Source organism: Eurosta solidaginis, chromosome 5, assembly GCF_040869045.1.
Source record: "Eurosta solidaginis isolate ZX-2024a chromosome 5, ASM4086904v1, whole genome shotgun sequence".
Taxonomy (NCBI): domain Eukaryota; kingdom Metazoa; phylum Arthropoda; class Insecta; order Diptera; family Tephritidae; genus Eurosta; species Eurosta solidaginis.
This window is the reverse complement of record NC_090323.1, coordinates 56,838,193-56,857,743: the sequence shown is the minus strand read 5'-3', so window position 1 is coordinate 56,857,743 and position 19,551 is coordinate 56,838,193. Positions and strand designations below refer to the sequence as shown.

Here is a 19,551-nt window from a genome sequence, read left to right as displayed (position 1 = left end):
ACGAAACATCAAAACAAAGGAGAATTAAACAAGGGGTGCCACAGGGTGGTGTCCTATCCCCGCTTTTGTTTAATTTCTACATATCTAAGCTACCTTCACCACCGGAAGGAGTCACAATCGTTTCCTACGCCGATGACTGCACAATAATGGCCACAGGCCCAGGCCCAAAGATCGATGAGCTATGCAATAAAATAAACGGCTATCTCCCAGATCTCTCCAGTTTTTTCGCCTCGCGAAACCTGGCATTGTCACCGACTAAATCTTCCGCGACCTTATTTACAACATGGACGCCCCAAATGTCGACCATATTGAACATCCACGTCGATGGCACTACGCTACCGACTGTCCTACACCCCAAAATCTTGGGTGTGACGTTTGATCAGGATCTACAATTTGGTGCGCACGCAACCGCAATTGTTCCAAGAATTCAGAGCCGTAATAAAATCCTCAAATCCCTTGCTGCCGGTATCTGGGGAAAAGATAAAGAAACGCTCTTGACCACATATAAAGCAATTAGCCAGCCGATTACGTGCTACGCGTCACCCATATGGTCGCCAAGCCTAAAAACCACCCACTGGAAGAAACTACAGGCCTGCCAAAATACTGCTCTCAGAATCGCCACGGGCTGTCTTCTTATGTCCCCAGAACACCATCTGCATAATGAGGCGAGAATACTCCCCATCAGGGAGAGAAATGAGATGCTGACCAAACAGTTTCTGTTGAATACCCAGAAACCTGGGCATCCCAACAGACATCTGATTGACGAACCAGCACCGCCTAGGGGCCTAAGGAGTCATCTCCGTAAGTATTTTGAGGAAATACGGCACCTGAGAACCCAGCCGTATGAAGCGGAAAAACACAAGCAGGTCCTTGGTGAACTCCATAGACAGGCGTCGGATCTTTATGTCGGGAATTGCCCGGTGAATCCAGTACTTGAAGAAAAATATCCAGAACTCGCAGAAGAGGAACGCATACTCCCCAGGGAAACGCGTGTCACTCTTGCTCAACTTCGTTCTGGATACTGTAACAGGTTAAACTCTTACCTATCCAGAATCAACCCCGACATACAAAATGTATGCCCTGCTTGCAATGTGTCCCCACATGACACCAACCATCTCTTTAATTGTAATGTGGAACCAACGCCTCTAACACCCCTTTCCTTATGGTCCACCCCTGTTGAAACGGCAAGTTTCCTTGGACTCCCGTTAGAGGATATTGATGACAATTTGTGATCGGTCGCGGCTATTAGGTGGGGCGAGCATTGCTACAACAACAACAACAACAACTCCCCATTAGAGAGCGAAATAAAATGCTGAATAAACAGTTTCTGTTGAATACCAAGAAACCTGGGCATAACAACAGACACCTGATTAATGAAGCCACACTTCGTTTTGCTACCTGCTGAAGTTTTTTTCATTAAAAAAATAAATTTGGTGCTACTTTTTATGAAATATTATTTATTTAAGTTCCTTGAACTTTTGTTTGCGGGTTTTGTGCGTACAATTTTTGGCATACAAATTACTTTGGCGATTATTGAATAAATGACAAAAATTTTGACAAACCATATCTTATATAGGTGAAAGATATATATATATATATTCAAAATAAAATCGAGTTCAATATTGCTTAATATAAAAAAAAGAACTTTAGAAACTAGGAAAGTAGTATATTAATAGTTTTATCAACCATGAAAATATGTTGATTAAAGCTTTACGGGTAAGTTAGAGACGACAACGGCAGACTATTAGGCATTTTCTTTTGTCCACAAGTTGTGCAAAAGATCGATTGTTTAAAAGCGGGTAGAATACAAAGCTACAACAGAATTTGTATTCAAAAACAGGCTTTACACACTACTTAGATATAAGCTAGTGACCTTTTGATCAAGTTGTGGGCAAACAAAATACCCAATTAACATAATTTATAATGGATTATGTATAAATACGTTGATTGTGCAATTATCATTTTCATGCTTTTCTCTTTGTATCATTCTACGATTCATGCTTATTTAATTTGTTCATTTTTTTTGAAGATCATGTCTTGAACTTTATTTAAAATCATATAGAGTTAAATTTCGATGATACAAATTATTGAAAAAATTCGAGTTAGTATATAGTAGTTCTATGAGTATAAATGGAATATGTTGGGGTGCATATACGTCTATATATATGGACTACAACATTACTTTACAGTTAGTAAGGCACATCATTAGGATATACATGCATACGCATGTATTTATGAATGAGATTTTTACATTTTGCATAAAGAAATGACAAGTAATGAAGCAGTAATAATATAGAAAAAACTTATTTTATATAAAATGGCAACAAACATTTACAAGTCTTCATGACTCTTTGACAAAAAAAGATCTTGGTGGAATTGACCACTATCGCTATTATCTGTCAAATCCATAAGTATTTGATCTTCTGATGGTTTTACAGCTGCTTGCGATTCGAAAGCTACTGGAAACTCCAATTCACGATCGCTCTTTAACTGAGCATTACCATCACTATTGGTATATGATGTAACCTCGGAGTCTTCGGTATCTGAAATATAACCCATTTCACCTGTGTAATGTGTTGGAAAAATTATTAAGGGTGCAGCACTAAATGCTAATAAATCACGCTTGGGAAAGTATGAACTCCAAGTTTCATTTGGATGACGGTTAAACATTATGGGTAAAAATTCATCAACAGGCAACATTTTTTCCAATGGTTTGGCGGCAATTAGTTTGCGTGCACCTTGTAGTGTTATGACATAGCCTAATGTCCAGTAAGAATAACCAGCGTGTACAAGATTTTCGGCACCTTGTACCCAAGGTTCCTTCTCCTCCTTCAAGCGCTTGCGACCAAAGTAACTGAATATAAATGAAAAAGTATGAAAATGTGTTGGAAAGATAGAGAGATATATTACACTAACAGCAAATCATATTCCACAACGCTGCGTATTTGAGAAAGCACACGGATGGCACTATCTTTGAAGTAGGGCTGGAAACGCACGTCATCCTCTAGCACCAGTACTTCATTTTGTTGACGTTCAACGATTTTTTCCCAAATACGATAATGACTCAGAAAACAGCCTACTTCACCCATTGTCATTTGACGGCCGTGATAAGGATCTTCATAACCAGGTAGGAATTTAACACCCAACTGTTGTAGTACTTCCGTGTTTAAATTTCTGAAATTAGAGTATATTTCAGTTAATGTGGTTAACACTAACAATTCAATTAATCTTTTTTCCATTTACTTTCCATCAACAGCGGGAAAATATTCAACATCTAGACCGATTTCGTGAAACAACTTTTCCATTTTGGTACGGCGCTCTGGACGACGTTCCAGATTAATCATGTAAATATGGTCCAGTGTAAGCTTAGTCCTAGAATGTATTTAAAAAAATATATACATTTAACAACAAATTGCTAATCTCATTTTCAATTTGTTTTATATTTCCCATTAAGCCGTAAGTGGTTTGAACAAAGATTTTGACTGGCTAGTAACTACATACGATATTTAAAACGCTAACGGTCTCCGGAATGCATTTTAGTGAGACTTGAAAAACTAATTTGTGCGAGGCCTACTAACTTCGAAAGCACTACATTATAATTCATAGTCAAATGTTATTTAATAAGTTCCTTGTATTAACAGTGTTCGCCGCACCCAATAGATGCAATCACTCATGAAGTCCAGGCAAACCTGCGGTTCAGTGCTGAACTTCGAACTGGGTTTAGAAATTAACTTTAAATCATACTTACTTATTTGGGTAGCGAATGTACTGCTCAAAGTACTCATTCAACGGCGCAACTTCATCTTGATCATGTACAATATTTGCACGTAAATTCACAATTTGCTGCAAATCTTCCTCTATGCCATCGTTTGGTTCCAATGGTTGCATTAGATAGCCATAAGGCAGTTTATTGCTAACAAACAATGGAATACGCGAACAATTTGCAGATACAGCAAAAACAATAATATCATCAACTGGTCCATCGTAGGGGCGACATGCTTTTATGTCCTCATGTTCAAACCACTCAACCTCATTTTGTTGTTGTTCTATCAGACGCTCGCGATCAAATGTCAGATAACGCGCACCCTGATACTTCATTCTTATCAGTACCGCGGTATGAACCATGGGTACAGGAAAAACACCCTCTTTGTTCACATTATAGATTTCCTTATATTCATCTGTACGCTGGTAATAATAATCGCCTGTCATACCACACCAAAAATTCGAATAGAGGCCTTCGGAGAGTAACATTGGCGCAACAATTGGTAAGTGAAGACTGGTCAGATGTGTTAGCGTATCAGGATGTGTAAGTAAAACATCAGCATCTAGGAACTATGGGAGGAGAAACATATGTTATTTTATTTACATGGCGCATGTAAGTATTTATAATTACAAATAAGTAGTCAGCCCAAATCTGCTTAGCGTATACTAGCGCTATTTCTTTCAAGCTTATGAGATGATGAAAACGTTCAGCAGGCCAATCATTCGATGTACTTTCATTTTGATGACGTTGCACGCTGTCGTCATATTCGAAATCAACGCTATGATACAAGTCGGCAGTGTGATTAAGCCATAGCTGTAGAATTTCTGTGCTTGCGTCTGTATTGTGATCTGAACGTATCCTATAAATGGAAAACAACAGTGGCTTATCAACCGGCAACTAGGAAGTGCGATAACTCAAAAATAGTATACATACAAAAAGCATACATAGCACGGGTATTACATTCATCTAAGTATACTTACCATAGGGCAATTTGTTGTTTTGGATAGTTAAGGTGCTCCAAATAAGTAAGAAATAATGGTAGAATATGTGCTTTGTTTCTAACCAGAAGCGCTATTACAACGGTGGGTGGTTCATCCTCCAAATCCACCGGCAACATTGCATGCAGCTCATCGAGACTTGGTACTGACGACGACTTTGTGGTTTCCGGTGGCGCAACAGCACTACAGTAATAGGCGCACAGCCCAAATAGTAGACCATAAATTGCAAGTTTGCGCATCTTCTCTTTTATCGCAATCAGGTTTTACTGCGATTTATTTAAAGAACTACTAAGACTTTATTCCATATGCGTATGTTCACTCACAACAGTACCGGACGTTCTGAGGCGAAATATGAGAATTTTCGTTTATAATCTATTTTAATATACGTGTTTAATTACTCGGCGGCGCTGTGGCTTTAATTTACTTCCAGCAAGCAGCAAGTGAGCAAGTGACACCAATCTGAAATAGCATACAGATACAGAAAAACATGACGTTTCTTATCGTAAACAAATCCAAGCACTGTGAAATTGTTGTTGCAAACACCGAATGATAACTTTGACAGTTCGAAAACGCAGTGCTGCCACACGGCGAGAAACTTTAACATTATTGCCTATGTAAATATAAGAGCTCTGTTATAAATATGTTAACACCAAAAATTTGAAATTACAACAACAACATCACATATTGTCATCAATGTCCTCTAACGTTCCATGGAACAACAGGGGTGGACCAAAATGACAGGGGTTTTAGAGGCGTTGGTTGCACAATACAGTTAAAGAGATGGTTTGCGTCATGAAGGACTCATTGCAAGCGGGGCATACATTTTGTATGTCGGGGTTGATTGTGGATAAGTAAGAGTTTAACCTGCTACAGTATCCAGAACGAAGTTGAGCAAGAGTGACACGCGTTTCCCTGGGGAGTATGCGCTCCTCTTCCGCGAGTTTTGGATACTTTTCTTTAAGTACTGCATTCACCGGGCAATTCCCGGCATAAAGGTCCGCCGTCTGTTTGTGGAGTTCACTGAGGACCTGTTTGTGTTTTTTTGATTCGTACGACTGAGTTCTCAGGTGCCCTATTTCCTCATAATGCTTACGGAGATGACTCCTTAAGCCCCTGGGCGGTGTATGCTCATCAATCCGATTTTTGTTGGGATGTCCAGGTTTCTGGGTATTCAACAGAAACTATTTGGTTAGCATTTCATTTCTCTCCCTAATGAGGGGTATTCTCGCTTCATTATGTAGATGGTGTTCTGGAGACGTAAGAAGGCAGCCCGTGGCGGTTCTGAGGGCGGTATTTTGGCAGGCCTGCAGCTTCTTCCAGTGAGTAGTCTTTAGGCTTCGCGACCATATCGGGGACGCGTAGCAAGAACGCGGCTGGCCAATTGCTTTGTAAGTGGTAATGAGCGTTTCTTTATATTTTCCCCAAGTACTGCAAGCAAGGGATTTGAGGATTTTATTACGGCTCTGGGTTTTCGGTACAATTTTGGCTGCATGCTCTCCAAAATGTAGATCCTGATCGAACGTCACACCCAAGATTTTGGGGTGTAAGACAGTCGGTAGCGTAGTGCCATTGACGTGGATGTTCAAAATCGGCTAGCTGCCCTCAGTAGTAAGCAGGTTTTCTTTGTTTTTTCACAAGTTTCGCCAGCCAGAGACTTGAGCCTTTTTTGATTCCACGACGCGATTAAAGCGGTCGCAGACTTAATCGGTGATAGTGTCAAATTGCGCAAAACTGTGGAACTGGAAAGACTAGGGGCCTGGAAGATTCAATGTAGTCATATGTACCTTAATGGTGCTTGTTACCGGAATATATCGGATGTTTATCCTGCAAAGGACCATCAGCGTCGATATTACCCCCACAAATCTTCGGGGAGTACAACAACAAGAAACATGACTGGATAGCTGAAGGTTAGTGTTAAAATAACAGAGCGAACGTTTTACAATGTCCTCGCTACTGCCCCCAGAAGAGATGTCAGACGATATAGCTCCTGTTTGTTTGCATTTTCTAGTGACAAATTGAAAACGTGCGCCGGGTACCCAAAGTAGGAATATCTGTTCCATTTGGTCCTACTGCTTTTTATAGTTTGACCTCTTTGATGCTTTTTGCGGCGATGCTGATGATGTGAGACGCAACTTGGACGACGTTGTCGTCACAAATGTCGGCCATATTAGACATTCACGTTGATGGCATTACACTACCAACTGTCTGACATAAAAATAAGTGACGTTCGATTTTGACCTGCATTTTGGCGAGCACGTAGACGCAATTACAAAACTTGAGGATACCTCGCCGGCAGCAAAAAGAAGGGCTCATAGCTAGGTATTAAGTTATTGGCCAGCCTTTTGTATGATATGCGTCTCCGATACGAACGCCCAGCTTAAAAGAAACACATTGGAAGAAACTGCAGGTCTGTCAAAACAAACCGCTCAGAACTACCACGGGACTTCTTATGCCACCATAACACCATTCACACAATAAGATGGGAATAATCCCCATAAAGGTGACTAGACGCTGGAGAGTTTCTGTTAAATACTTACTACGGAGAATTTCGGCACAAAAGACTTCAGGCGTTTGAACGAAAAGGCTATAAAAATGCCCTTAGAGTCATCCACAAACAGTTCTATGCCGATAAGTGCCCAGCGAACCTCGTTCTCAATGTCAAATACCCGAAACTCGGAGGAAAGGTTCTCGGTGACGTGAAAAGATACGAAGCACTCCGTTACTAGTCGGGGGCCACCATACGCCCACTTTGACACATACAGGATAAGTCTCACAGTTGCTGCTGTTGTAGCAGTTCTTCGCCCAACCCAATAGGTCCGATCACTCACAAATCTTCAACAATATCCTCTAAAGGGAGTCCAATGGAACTTGCAGTTTCAACAGGGTTAGGAGGATTAGGATATATCAGCGACAGGTATGCCTGTCGTAGCAGACGACTAAAACACCAAATTCATTCAAGGGGTTATAACTTCTCGAACCAAATTGTTAGCTTCAACTTCCCGTGGCGCATCCTGTTTCTTTAGCAACCGAGGCGACCCGAAATGATCGGGCTAGTACCTTAATATTGCATTTTACCGGAACGTTCCGGATTTATAGCGGGTGAAGAACCATCGACATCGTTTACACTTCTCCACACAAGAACAACATTACACTCCTCAAAACCTTCGGGGAGTGTCGTTATAGCTACTACAATAACAAAAGTAGGTTGGTGTCAAGGAGGTATACGTTAAAAGTGGAACGTAAATTCCGTATGTTGGGGTTGATGCTGGATAATAAAGAAGTTAACCTATAACAGTATCCAGATCCAAGTTATGCCAGAGTGACGGGTGTTTCGGGTATTTAGAACGGGGTTTACCGATCACCAGCACTTCATACTATGCTTTTGGCCTAATTGTGAGTTTTATTTACAACGGCAGAACTCAAGGCAACTTAATTCTATAACTAGTATTAATCCTAATAAGCTAAGTAAATTATCAATCACGCCACGTGTGGCCTTGCATAGTTGGGCATTTGGAGCTTTAAGCCTTCCCTTGATTCAAAAAATGTATATGACAATGTTATTGTATCAACATTTTCTAATTTTGGGTCTTTTACAAATTCAGGATCTATGTAAAAGAATACTGGCATATCGACCTGGGATGAAAATAAGATAAATTAATAAAAGCATTTCTTAAGATAAGGATTTAGTTACTTCTTCGTGCGGATTAAGTTGTTGCTCCTCAAAACAAAAGCACTGTATTTTATTAAAATATGCACCAGCTTCAAACGGGAGGACATTGTAGGTGCTTATGCCTATAACAGGTTTATCAGTAGGATTACGCGCTGTATAGAAAGCCAATGCTGTTTCACCTGGCACAACTTTGATTTCATATTGTTGTGGTTTGAAATTCCAACGCATTGAAGCTGCAATATCTGCATTGAAACGTATTTTTAATATGCGATCCTCAATTCTTTCCATCGTCTCCACTTTATTAGGATCATGCCCTTCGACGGTTGTGCCGCCATAGCTATAGGCCTAAAGGAAATAAATAAATTTTGAGTTATGATGTATTATCGTATTGCTGATGAGGTACTCACCTGGCAAAACATGCGATAGAGTGGAACGGCGGCGTAGCTGCTACCAACAACAAATACTCCACCTGCTGTTAGATAGTAAAGCGTTGATTTGAGTCTCTGCTTCCTTGCTGTCTCGCCGGCATCTCCACCCGCGTTTCCGCTTGTTGATTGATATCGCAAACTCCTTGAAGTTAAACCCACTGTCCTTAATTTCTTTAACGTACGTAACATGACAAATTAAATTTTAAATTTTATTAATTATTTAATTCACTAATTTCGTAATTCTTTTGTTAAATTTGTTTTCATAACGCAAACAGCTGATTGATTCAGTTTGGATCACTGCTGCCTGCTGCACTGCTCTGCCATTACCATATGGCTGGGGTGCGTTCAATACATGACGTTACACTGGCGCTCAAACGTTGCTAAGAAACGGTATTCGGGTATTCGGTAAACAATTTTAACGTCATATTTTCACTACCGCATACATAATTGAGAAAAAATAATACCAATTTAGAAACAAAAGAATGCAGCGTTTAATTACTAAGCGCTAACAAATAATTAATAGTTTTGGTGAGTATAGCACAGTTCTTTGTATACAATTGTGGTATTAATGTTTTTGTTAGGTTTCGTTGGCAAGATTGCTAAGATGTTACAGTGGGAAGGGCAGGAAATCTGCGTTGTTGCTATCAAAGATATTTGTTTTACATCGTAATCATAAAGAGGGTTCGCGTTTACTCCAGCTGTTAATGTGGTTGCAATATTCCCGCGTTAGGTATGCCTATCTTAAGAGGCGACTTAAAGCCTCAGCCCAGGAGGTCTGATAGGTAAGGGACAAAAATGAAATTCTAAACAAACTTTTTGTTGAATACCCAGAAACCTTGGCAACCCAACAGACATCTGATTGATGAGGACCTGCTTCAAAGGGCCTTAACAGTCATCCCTGCAGGGATTATGAGCAAATACGGCATCTGAGAGCTCAGCCGTATGTAGTAAAAAAAGAGGTCCTCAGATATATTCACCAAAAGGCAGCGGACCTCTTAGCCAGGAATTGCCCGCGAACCCCGTTCATAAAGTCAAATGCCCTAAACTACCAGTAGAGGAAAGCAACCTCCCCATGGAGACGCGCGCCACGCTAGCACAACTTCGATCAGGATACTGTAGCAGTTAAACTCTTTGGATATGACGAAGCACTATTACAACTACAACAACAACTTGAGAAAAATGGACTTGACCCTCCCTAGGTACGCCGTGACCTTCTGCTACACCTGTATTTGCTTACTGCCTCGGGCGTTTTCTTGGATAGAGCTGAAAAAATAGTTAACGGACTCTAAAGCTCAAAGACACTTCCGGAAAGATTGGCTAGCCCGTGGAGCAAATAGATGATATGAGATTGTCACAGTAGGCTCCGTACTTAATGTTCGAACTACGGAAATCCGACCAAATTTCCCAGCCGAAATTGAAGACCAGGCGTGGGAACATGACCTTGTGGGATATCAAAACCCGATATCCTAAAATAGTATTGAATTGTTAAAAAAAACGGGCTAGATGGAAAGACAACTTAAGGAGCTGTAAACTCACGCAGAAGCGGGTAAATTATGTCTTGTCAATTTTAAAGTCCTCGCCAAACCAAACGGAGCACCTTTATCGCTAGACCATAACAACAAAGCCTATTACTTTTGACGATACAGTTTTGTCGGATCCAAAGAAATGCATGACCGATTTTTTCATGGACATGCCAACACTGCCAACTGCTTGACGTAGCTTTCCTCCACAGTAATATAAGAATAAATTAAAAAAAATGTAAGGCGCGATACCCCTTCGAAGAGATTTAGGCAGAGCTTCTCTTCCAATTTGCGTCGTGTTCCTTTTAATTTTTCCTACAAGTTGGCGGGAAGGGACCTAAATACAAGTTTTACCCCGACCCCGACCAACTTCTGCAAGGCCATTGCCGAGGGCGACCACTTTTAGAAAAACTTTTTTCTTATTGAAAAACTTGTTCATAAATTTTTGATGTTGCTTGCCGTGACTAGAGCCCAGAATCTTTGTTGTGGTAGCCGGAGCACGCTATCTCCATTCCGCTCAGCTACAAGGCTGGAAATATCCGTCGATGTGGCTCCTTTCTGTTCCATAAGGGCTTTGTCTGTTTCTGTATTAAAATAAATTTATACTCCGGAGGCATAGACATTCCAACGAAACCAATACCGTTGAAGGCGTTGGACTATTCGATGAGTTGTCGAACAATTGCGATGTGTATACCAATGAGCTCTTCGCAATATCTCTTAACATAGTCTAGTTTATTAAAGCACAGCGACTGCCATAAAGGTATCCTTAGCGGAATTCGCCTGAGGAAGTCGAATAAGAGGTAGGCCTCACTTCGTTGCAAAGGCCAGGTGGAAAACGATTTGAGTTCCCTTAGTGTGAATATGTGACTAGTATGTTTGTTGGACGGCCGAAACATTCAATCACCAGTTAATGACCAAAGCGTTTTCAATTTTGTAACTAATATTTTTCTCTTATGCTCAGTTAACATCAATACCATCAACTGCTGCCCGCTATGAATTTTGGGGAGGATCCTTTAGCCGACTTGCTTAGCGACAACAGTCTTGATAACAACGGCTTTTTCGAAAATCCAACTTGGAAAAGAACAACACAGCTTACAAACAAAAGTGCAACCAAACTGAATGACTTATTAGGAATAAAAGAGGAAAGTCAACTAACGCAAACACTGCCCGTGCCTAAAGCACGTCTTCCCGCATCATCAGCAACAACAAATTACGCCACTACTCCACGCCCAGCCAACCAAAACCCAATACAATCTAAACTGCTACCCGAAGACGATGATGACGATTTGGGTTTCGATCCACAAAAACCCAAAGCGGCAAGCAAGCTAAATTTATTGGACGATTTGTTTGCCAGCACAAGTGTCAGCGAGACGAGAAGACCTACGACTGCGGTGCCGGTGACTGGTCGTCGGGACACAGATAGGCCAGGAATATCACGACAATCAACAGATACTACCACCGAAACGTCAAATGTTCCGATAACACAACAACGGCCAAAAACTTCTGCTGGGAGGCGTAGCTCGAGTACATCAAATGCGATGACCGCTGATCCACTTGGTCTATTTGGGGGACAAGTAAAGGAAAAAGAAAAGGATATGTCTACATCAGGAATGTCAACGCCAAGTACAAGAAAGCGTGGCACCACGGCCGACTGGCTTGGTTTGAGGGCTGAACCGGAAGAGCCAAGCAAGAAGGAAGCTTTAGCTGAGTCACCACAACGCACAGTTAAACAGCTTACAGCAACATCGCATACAACCAGTATAAGTACAGGGAGAGAAAATTTTGACATTTTAAAAATATTGGATAATGTAGCAGAAGATGTACTAGATGCGCATGAGCTGGAATTACAAGAGAACGCACCACAGCAAATGTCTGGTGTTCCACCAGGTGACAGTACCGCGCAAAATATATTTCTACTGAACACACATCAAATGGAAATGAAAAATGCATACACAGCTTTGCAGCAGCAGGAATCTCAACTGACATTGGCAGCACAAATGAAGAAACAGGAACGAGTCTTAGTGGATATGCAGCGTAAGCAGGAAGCATTGCTACAACAGCAGGAACGGCAGTTTCAAGCGCTGATACAGCAACAGCTACATCGACAACAGCAAATGGAAAATCATATAAAGATGCAGCAGCAACGAATTAATACACACATACATCTATTGATGTCTCAACCAGCATTGCTAGCACCTATGTCACTGCCCCCAGCAATGCAAGCTAGTGATGATCTAGGAGAGCGAATGGGTTCACCGGATGGTACCCCAGATAAATCGGAAGAAGCGAAGGCGGTGTTGCGTGACAAGAGTCGTAATCATAGCGGAAGCCGTAGTCGCAGCCATAGTCATAGTAGGCCGACTTCACCGCAGAATCTTATGTTGGAAACGGTGAAATTGGAAGCGGATATGAAGCGTTTAGAATTGGAGAAATTGCGATTGGAGGAGCTGGTGGCAAATCAAAAAGTGAACTATGAGAGCGAAATTGAATTGATTGAACGGTCGTACAAGAAACAGCTGGAAGTTGTCGAGCATCATGCACAATCCATTGAGACGCGCCTAAAAGCTGAACTAGAAGAGCTTACAAAGCACTACACACAAAAACTGGAATCGCTGGAGAGTGAAAAGCAGAAATTGAAATCAGATTGTGAAACTGATTTCAGCACGTTAAAGCAGGATCACGAAGATGAGATGCGAAGGTTAAAGAAATCACATGACGATGATTTGGAAATGCTGAAAGAAGAACATCGTCGCATGCTGGAGAGCGTGCGGCAATCAAAATTGCTAGAATTCGCTGCGTTGCAAGAAAATGGCTCTTACATGGAAATACTTAAAGCTGCATCAAGCAACCTTGAAAATTTGAGTGGTGATTTGCAGAGCTTGCGTGATGACATGCAATCGCGGCTTGAGTCGCTTCATAAGGAAAGAGAGAAAAAGCTGGAAGCACGTGAACGGCGACTCGAAGATGCCGAAAAGCGATTAAAAATGAATGAAGAGTCTGCGGAAGAAGAGAAAAAACGTCTTATGATGCTTGTGAGCAATTTGGAGCAGCAATTAAATAAGCTATCCAAAGATTCAGCAGAAGAGAATTGGCAGCTGCGCCAGCGTATGGCATCAATCGAAGCCGAGAAGGCGGCCTTTGAAAAAGAAAAAGAGTTTGCACGCGAAAACATTGCGCGCGATGAGAAACGCCTGGCAGATCTAAAAGAGCAACAGCTAGCCGAGTCGCAACGCGCTGCCGTAGAATTGCAGGAAGAACGCGCACGCATCTATTTCGAACGTACTAAAATTGAAACAGAAAGTCAACTTCATTCCGATCATGATGTGGAGAAGCAACGCTTGGAGATGGAGGCTATTATGAAAGTAGCACAAGATGCTGCGCGTCAAGCGGATGTCGAACGTGAACGCTATCACAAATCACTGCGTCAGCTGGAACAACAAAAACGTGAACTCATTGATAAGGAGAATACATTGCGCGCCAAAGAGGATGAATTGCAACAGGAAACACTCGCATTCCGCATGGCTGAACACAAATCACAAGAAGCGCAACAGAGAGCACGCACAGCTGAGCAAAATTTCCAAATGAAAATACAAAATTTGCAACAACGCATGCGTGAATTGGGTGAGAGAGAAGTGAATTTGTCACAAGAGCGCATGATGCTTACACAGGAGCGTATATCAATGGAACAATTGAAGACACGTCTTATGGAGAAACGTTGTGCGCTATGTAAAATGGGGGAGCAACGCGAAAAGGTGGTACAATTTCTAAGTGGACATGATGGTGAGCAAGTTGGGGCCGTTGAAGGTGCGAGGGCTGAAGGAAATAACTTGATTTCTGATTCAACGATGAATCATCGCTTGAGTGGTGTTCTAACGGAGCAACCACGTAATAGCAGCGCTGAGGAACACAAAATGCGTCATATGCTAGAGGAGGGTAATATTGTGGATCGTATGCTAGACGAGAATATAGCGGAGTCATATCGCAAAATGAGAGCTACAACAAGCATGGAATATTGGCCCGAAATGGTATTAGACGATGATGCAAAGGAGCAGGCATTAAATTATTTGGATAATGGAATTTTGTGTGGAAACGTCGATGATATGTTCAATCGAAATCTATCTAATAAATATCAGTAACTAAAATTGATTAAAATTAAGTCTATGGGCATTTATTAAATTTGTATACCTTTCATGAAAATGAAATGGTATATTAACTTTGGCACGAATCTCAAAATTGTGAGTCCTTAAAGGAAAATAGATAGACCCACCATTAAGTATACCGAAATAATCAGGATGAAGAGCTGAATTGATTTGGCCATGTCCGTCTGTCCGTCTGTCTGTTTGTATGCAAACTAGTCCCTCAATTTTTGAGATATCTTGATAAAATTTGGTGAGCGGGTGTCCGATTAGACATTTGTCGGAACAGGCCGGATCGGACCACTATAGCATATATCCTCCATACAACCGATTTTTCAGAAAAAGAGTACTTTTGTCATATGCTCCTCAATTTATGAGATTGAATTTTCAAACTTCACCATATGCCTTCGTATATTGCACATATTGTTGTCTGAAAAAATAGATGAGATCGGTCGTATATATAGTACATATTCCCCACAACCGATTGTTCAGATAAGAAAATTTTCGTAATTACTGCCCCATTTTAAGAGCTAGAGGCTTAAAGTTTCAACGAATGCTTACGCATATAGCATATATTGTTGTGTGAAAAAATCATAGATATCGGTGGTATATATTGTATATATATGCTGGTATATATAATATATATATATATATAGTATATATATATTGGCGGCCACCGTGGTGTGATGGTAACGTGCTCCGCCTACCACACCGTATGCCCTGGGTTCACACCCCAGGCAAAGCAACATCAAAATTTTAGAAATAAGGTTTTTCAATTAGAAGACAAATTTTTCTAAGCGGGGTCCCTCCTCGGCAGTGTTTGGCAAGCGCTCCGAGTGTATTTCTGTCATGAAAAGCTCTCAGTGAAAACTCATCTGTCTTGCAGATGCCGTTCGGAGTCGGCATAAAACATGTAGGTCCCGTCCAGCCAATTTGTAGGGAAAATCAAGAGGAGCACGACGCAAACTGGAAGAGAATCTCGGCCTTATATCTCTTCGGAATTTATCGCGCCTTACATTTATTTTTCAATTTTTATATATATACTAGCCTTTACCCGCGGTCCCGTCCGCAAGGAGAAAATAAAATATATGTGCTATTCACGTTAGCCTGCTTATCAAGTTATCTGTTTAAAAATTATATTTGTCTAATGTATTTTATTTTTATAATTTAGTAAAAAAAAGAACTGAATGAGAAGATAAGCTGAAAGGCAGGCACGCTTTCATGAATAGTACAATACAGTTTTTTCGAATTAAAAAAATACATTTTGTTTTTAAATTAAATTAACTGATATGAAAGGGGTGAAAGAATTACTACTCATAGAACAAAGGAGTGAAACTACAATTAGCTAAAACCAAAGAGAATTTTTTAGACGAAAATAGTGTTGCTTTTTCGGGTATTTAGTTGGTCAAAATATTACAAAAGGTGTCATTATAGTTATAACAGTTCCTTACACGATTATGGAACGAAAAAGCTGTGTTAGATAGAAGATAAAACATACCCAATTTAATTACGAATAATTAGCAGCAAATCCACGGCCATAAAAGCTCACAATTTAAAAAGGCATGTGTGCTGAACTACCGGTTGCGAAGAGATCTAAAATGATCCCGGAAGGGTCCCAAGATGATACTAAAATTCCAGGACAGATCCCGAAAATCATCCAGAAATTAACCAGAAGGGGCCCCAAAATGATTCAGAAATAGTCCCGAAAATTTTCCGAAATTACCCTAATGGGTTCCCGTACAGATCCCGAAAACCATCCAGAAATGATACCGAAAAGCTCGCCAAATCATCCCGTATTAGTCCCGAAAAAGTACAATAGTGGCCCCGACGGGATTCCTGACGGATCCCGAAAACCATCCAGAAATTATGCCGGAAGGAAAACCAAGTGATCCCGAAATGGCCCCGACGGAATCCCGGATGGATCCCGAAAACCATAATGAAATGATGTCGGAAAATACCCCAAATGATCACGAAAAAGTCCTAAAATGGCCCGACGGGATTCCTGACGGATCCCGAAAACTACCCACAAATTATGCCACAAGGCACACCAAAATGATCCCGAAAAAGTCACGAAATGACCCCGACGGGATGCCGGATGGATCCCGAAAATCATACAGAAATGATGTCGGAAAATACCCCAAATGATCCCGAAATAGTCCCGAAGTGATCCCGATGGGATCCCGGACGGATCCCGAAAACTATCCAGAAATGATGCCAGAAAGGTCCTCAAATGATCCCCTAATTGTCCCGAAATGACCCTCACGGATACCGAAAACCATCTAGAAATGATGCCGGTAGGTACCCCAAAATGATCCCGAAATAGTCCCAAAATGACCCCGTCGGGATCCCGGATGGATCCCTAAACCCATCCAGAAATGATGCCCTGAAATTACCCCGACGGTATCCCGAAAACCATCTAGAAATGATGCCGGAAGGGACCCCAAAAAATCCCGAAAAAGTCACGAAATGACCCCGAAGAGATCCCGGACGGATACGAAATGATGCCGAAAAAGTTCCGAAATGACCCCGCTGGGATCCCGGACGGATACCGAAAACCATCCAGATGCGATCCCGGTAGGTACCCCATATGATCCGGAAATAGTCCCGAAATTACCCCGTCGAGAGCCCCGACGGATCCAGGAAACTATGCAGAAATGATGCCGGAGGGGTCCTCAAATGATCCCCTAAGAGTCCCGAAATGATCCCGCGCGGATCCCGGAGGGATCCCGAAAACCATCCAGTCACGATGCCGAAAGGGTCCCCAAATAATCCCGTATTTTTAGAGAAAAAGTCCCGAAATGACCAAGACGGGATCCCCGACGGATACCGAAATCCATCCAGAAATGATGCTGGAAGGGACCCCAAATGATCCCGTATTAGTCGAGAAAAAGTCCCGAAATGACCCCGACGGTATCTCGGACGAACCCCGGAAACTATGCAGAAATGATGCCGGAAAGGTACTCAAATGATCCCCTAATTGTCCCGAAATTACCCTGACGGGATCCCGGACGGATACCGAAATCCATCCAGAAATGATGCCGAAAGGGTCCCCAAATTATCCCGTATTAGTCGAGAAAAAGTCCCGAAATGACCCCGACGGTATCTCGGACGAACCCCGGAAACTATGCAGAAATTATCCCGAAATGACCCCGTCGAGATCCCCGACGGATCCCGGAAACTATGCAGAAATGATGCCAGAAAGGCCTTCAAATGATCTCCTAATAGTCTCGGAATGATCCCCGACGAATCCCGGAAGCTACGCAGAAATGATGCCGGAAAAGTCTTCAAATGATCCCCTAATAATCCCGAAATGATCCCGAACGGATCCCGAAAACCATCCAGAAATGATGCCGGAAGGGACCCCAAATGATCCCGAAAAAGTCGCGAAATGACCCCGACGGTATCCCGGACGGATCCCGAAAACCATCCAGAAATAATGGCGGATGGGACCTAAAATGACCCCGAAAAAGTTCCGTAATGATCCCGGAAACCATCAAGAATTTATCTCTCAAAGGTACGCAAATGATCCCGAAAATACCCCGACTGGATGCCGAACGGATCCCGAAACACATCCAGAAATGTTGCCGGAAAGGTCCCTAAATGTTCGCGAAAAAGTCCCGAAATGATCCCGGAATAGTCCCGAAAATATCCCAAAATAACCCCGACGGGATCCCGGACGGATCCCGAAAACTATACAGAAATGATCCCGGAAGGGTCCCAAAATTATCCAGAAATAGTATCGAAATAGTCCCGAAATTACCCCGGCGGGATCCCGGATGCATCCCGAAAACCATCCAAAAATGATCCCGGAAGGGTCTCGATATGACCCCAACGGGATTACAAATAAGGCGAAGCTAATTGTAGAACCATTTTAATAAGGCAGCAGGCGCGTTGGGGCGAATGAAGAGTTACAAATAAACATACAGGTAAAGCTAATAAAAGCGTGCTAATAAAAACAATTGATGGAGGGCGGATGGCGGGAGGAGAAGTACCGCTGCTCGTTTTTCCAAAATTGTTTAGATATCGATCTGTATGTGCCAGATACCAAAAACTATTGATTTAGGAGAAAATTTATATTGAGTTATAACAATTTATAGATTTTACACCAGAGGGGTAGAAAAAAGGGGGGGGGGGAGCGCAGAGTGTCACTGCTCACTTTGTAAGCCCTGGACTTATTTGACCCATTGAGTCTGTGATATTGGTGAAGGCCAGTATACGTAAAGTTATTATGTGTAAAAATTATTAAAAAGTAATTGCTCGAAGGGGTCGTGGGACCCCGACCCCCTTTCCATATTCGATAAAATTTCGCTAGTAGACTACTGTCTGTGTCCCAAATTTCATCAAAATCCGTGTAGCCGTTCTGGCGTGATTCAGTCGCAAAGACTAAAAAATATAATAATTAAATTATAACTGTTCGTGGGGGGCGGAGACCTCCCCCCTTTCGAAAAATATATAGCTAGTAGATCCTTCTGGACTATTGGCTATATGTGTGCCAAATTTCATCCAAATCCCTCCAGCCGTTCTTGCGTGATTGAGTCACTAAGACAAACGTCTGGACAAACATCCAAACATCCAAACTTTCCCATTTATAATATACTAGCCTTTACCCGCGGCCCCGTCCGCAAGGAGAAATTTAAATATATGGGCTATTCGCGTTAGCCTGCTTATCAAGTTATCTGTTTAAAATTTTGTTTTCTGTCTAATGTATTTTATTTTTGTAATTGAGTAAAAAAAAAGAACTAAATGAGCTGATAACCTGATAGGATCCCAAATGATTCCGAAATTATCCAGAAAAAGCTACGAAATGACACCCACGTTATCGCGGACGGATCCCGAAAACCATCCAGAAATGCCCCGAAAGGGTCTCTAAAAGTTCCCGGAATAGTCCCAAAAAAACCAGAAATGACAACGACACGATTCTAGACGTATCCAGAGAACCACGCAGAAATGATCCCTGAAGGTGTTCCAAAATCATCCCGAAAAGGTTCCGAAATGACCATGACTGGCTCCCGGGCGGATCTCAAAAACCATCCAGA

General features: G+C 41.8%; 3 protein-coding genes across 4 annotated transcripts; 1 reads left to right on the top strand and 2 right to left on the bottom strand.

The window, feature by feature from the left end:
* Window positions 1-1,437: 1,437 nt before the first annotated feature.
* LOC137233706 (glycosyltransferase 25 family member) lies at window positions 1,438-5,300 on the bottom strand. The gene is made up of 7 exons (XM_067756986.1): window positions 5,160-5,300; window positions 4,744-5,100; window positions 4,394-4,622; window positions 3,749-4,332; window positions 3,244-3,372; window positions 2,917-3,174; window positions 1,438-2,854 (listed from the first exon to the last, which is right to left on the bottom strand). Exons 2-7 carry the CDS (start codon window positions 4,998-5,000, stop codon window positions 2,332-2,334), a joined length of 1,980 nt encoding a protein of 659 aa, XP_067613087.1. The 5' UTR covers window positions 5,001-5,100; window positions 5,160-5,300; the 3' UTR covers window positions 1,438-2,331.
* Window positions 5,033-9,181, bottom strand: Cox11 (Cytochrome c oxidase copper chaperone COX11). Its single transcript, XM_067756990.1, has 3 exons — window positions 8,839-9,181; window positions 8,453-8,776; window positions 5,033-8,394 (listed from the first exon to the last, which is right to left on the bottom strand). Exons 1-3 carry the CDS (start codon window positions 9,046-9,048, stop codon window positions 8,239-8,241), a joined length of 690 nt encoding a protein of 229 aa, XP_067613091.1. The 5' UTR covers window positions 9,049-9,181; the 3' UTR covers window positions 5,033-8,238.
* twy (twitchy) lies at window positions 9,090-14,535 on the top strand. Of its 2 annotated transcripts, XM_067756985.1 has the most exons (3): window positions 9,090-9,387; window positions 9,441-9,641; window positions 11,341-14,535. In XM_067756985.1, exon 3 carries the CDS (start codon window positions 11,372-11,374, stop codon window positions 14,513-14,515), a length of 3,144 nt encoding a protein of 1,047 aa, XP_067613086.1. In that variant the 5' UTR covers window positions 9,090-9,387; window positions 9,441-9,641; window positions 11,341-11,371; the 3' UTR covers window positions 14,516-14,535. The 2 variants fall into 2 exon arrangements, with proteins under 2 accessions (XP_067613086.1, XP_067613085.1); XM_067756984.1 differs by lacking the exon at window positions 9,441-9,641 and having other exon boundaries at window positions 9,091-9,387.
* The last annotated feature ends 5,016 nt before the right edge of the window (window positions 14,536-19,551 follow it).

Excerpts from the sequence above, each read along its gene's own strand:
- LOC137233706 (XM_067756986.1), bottom strand. The coding sequence starts at position 5,000 with ATGCGCAAACTTGCAATTTATGGTCTACTATTTGGGCTGTGCGCCTAT. Across the intron at positions 4,623-4,743 it reads AAACAACAAATTGCCCTATG|GATACGTTCAGATCACAATA; the intron begins GTAAGTATACTT and ends TTCCATTTATAG. Across the intron at positions 3,373-3,748 it reads TACATTCGCTACCCAAATAA|GACTAAGCTTACACTGGACC; the intron begins GTAAGTATGATT and ends AATACATTCTAG.
- Cox11 (XM_067756990.1), bottom strand. The coding sequence starts at position 9,048 with ATGTTACGTACGTTAAAGAAATTAAGGACAGTGGGTTTAACTTCAAGG. Across the intron at positions 8,777-8,838 it reads TCTATCGCATGTTTTGCCAG|GCCTATAGCTATGGCGGCAC; the intron begins GTGAGTACCTCA and ends TATTTCCTTTAG. Across the intron at positions 8,395-8,452 it reads AACTTAATCCGCACGAAGAA|GTCGATATGCCAGTATTCTT; the intron begins GTAACTAAATCC and ends TTTTCATCCCAG.
- twy (XM_067756985.1), top strand. The coding sequence starts at position 11,372 with ATGAATTTTGGGGAGGATCCTTTAGCCGACTTGCTTAGCGACAACAGT.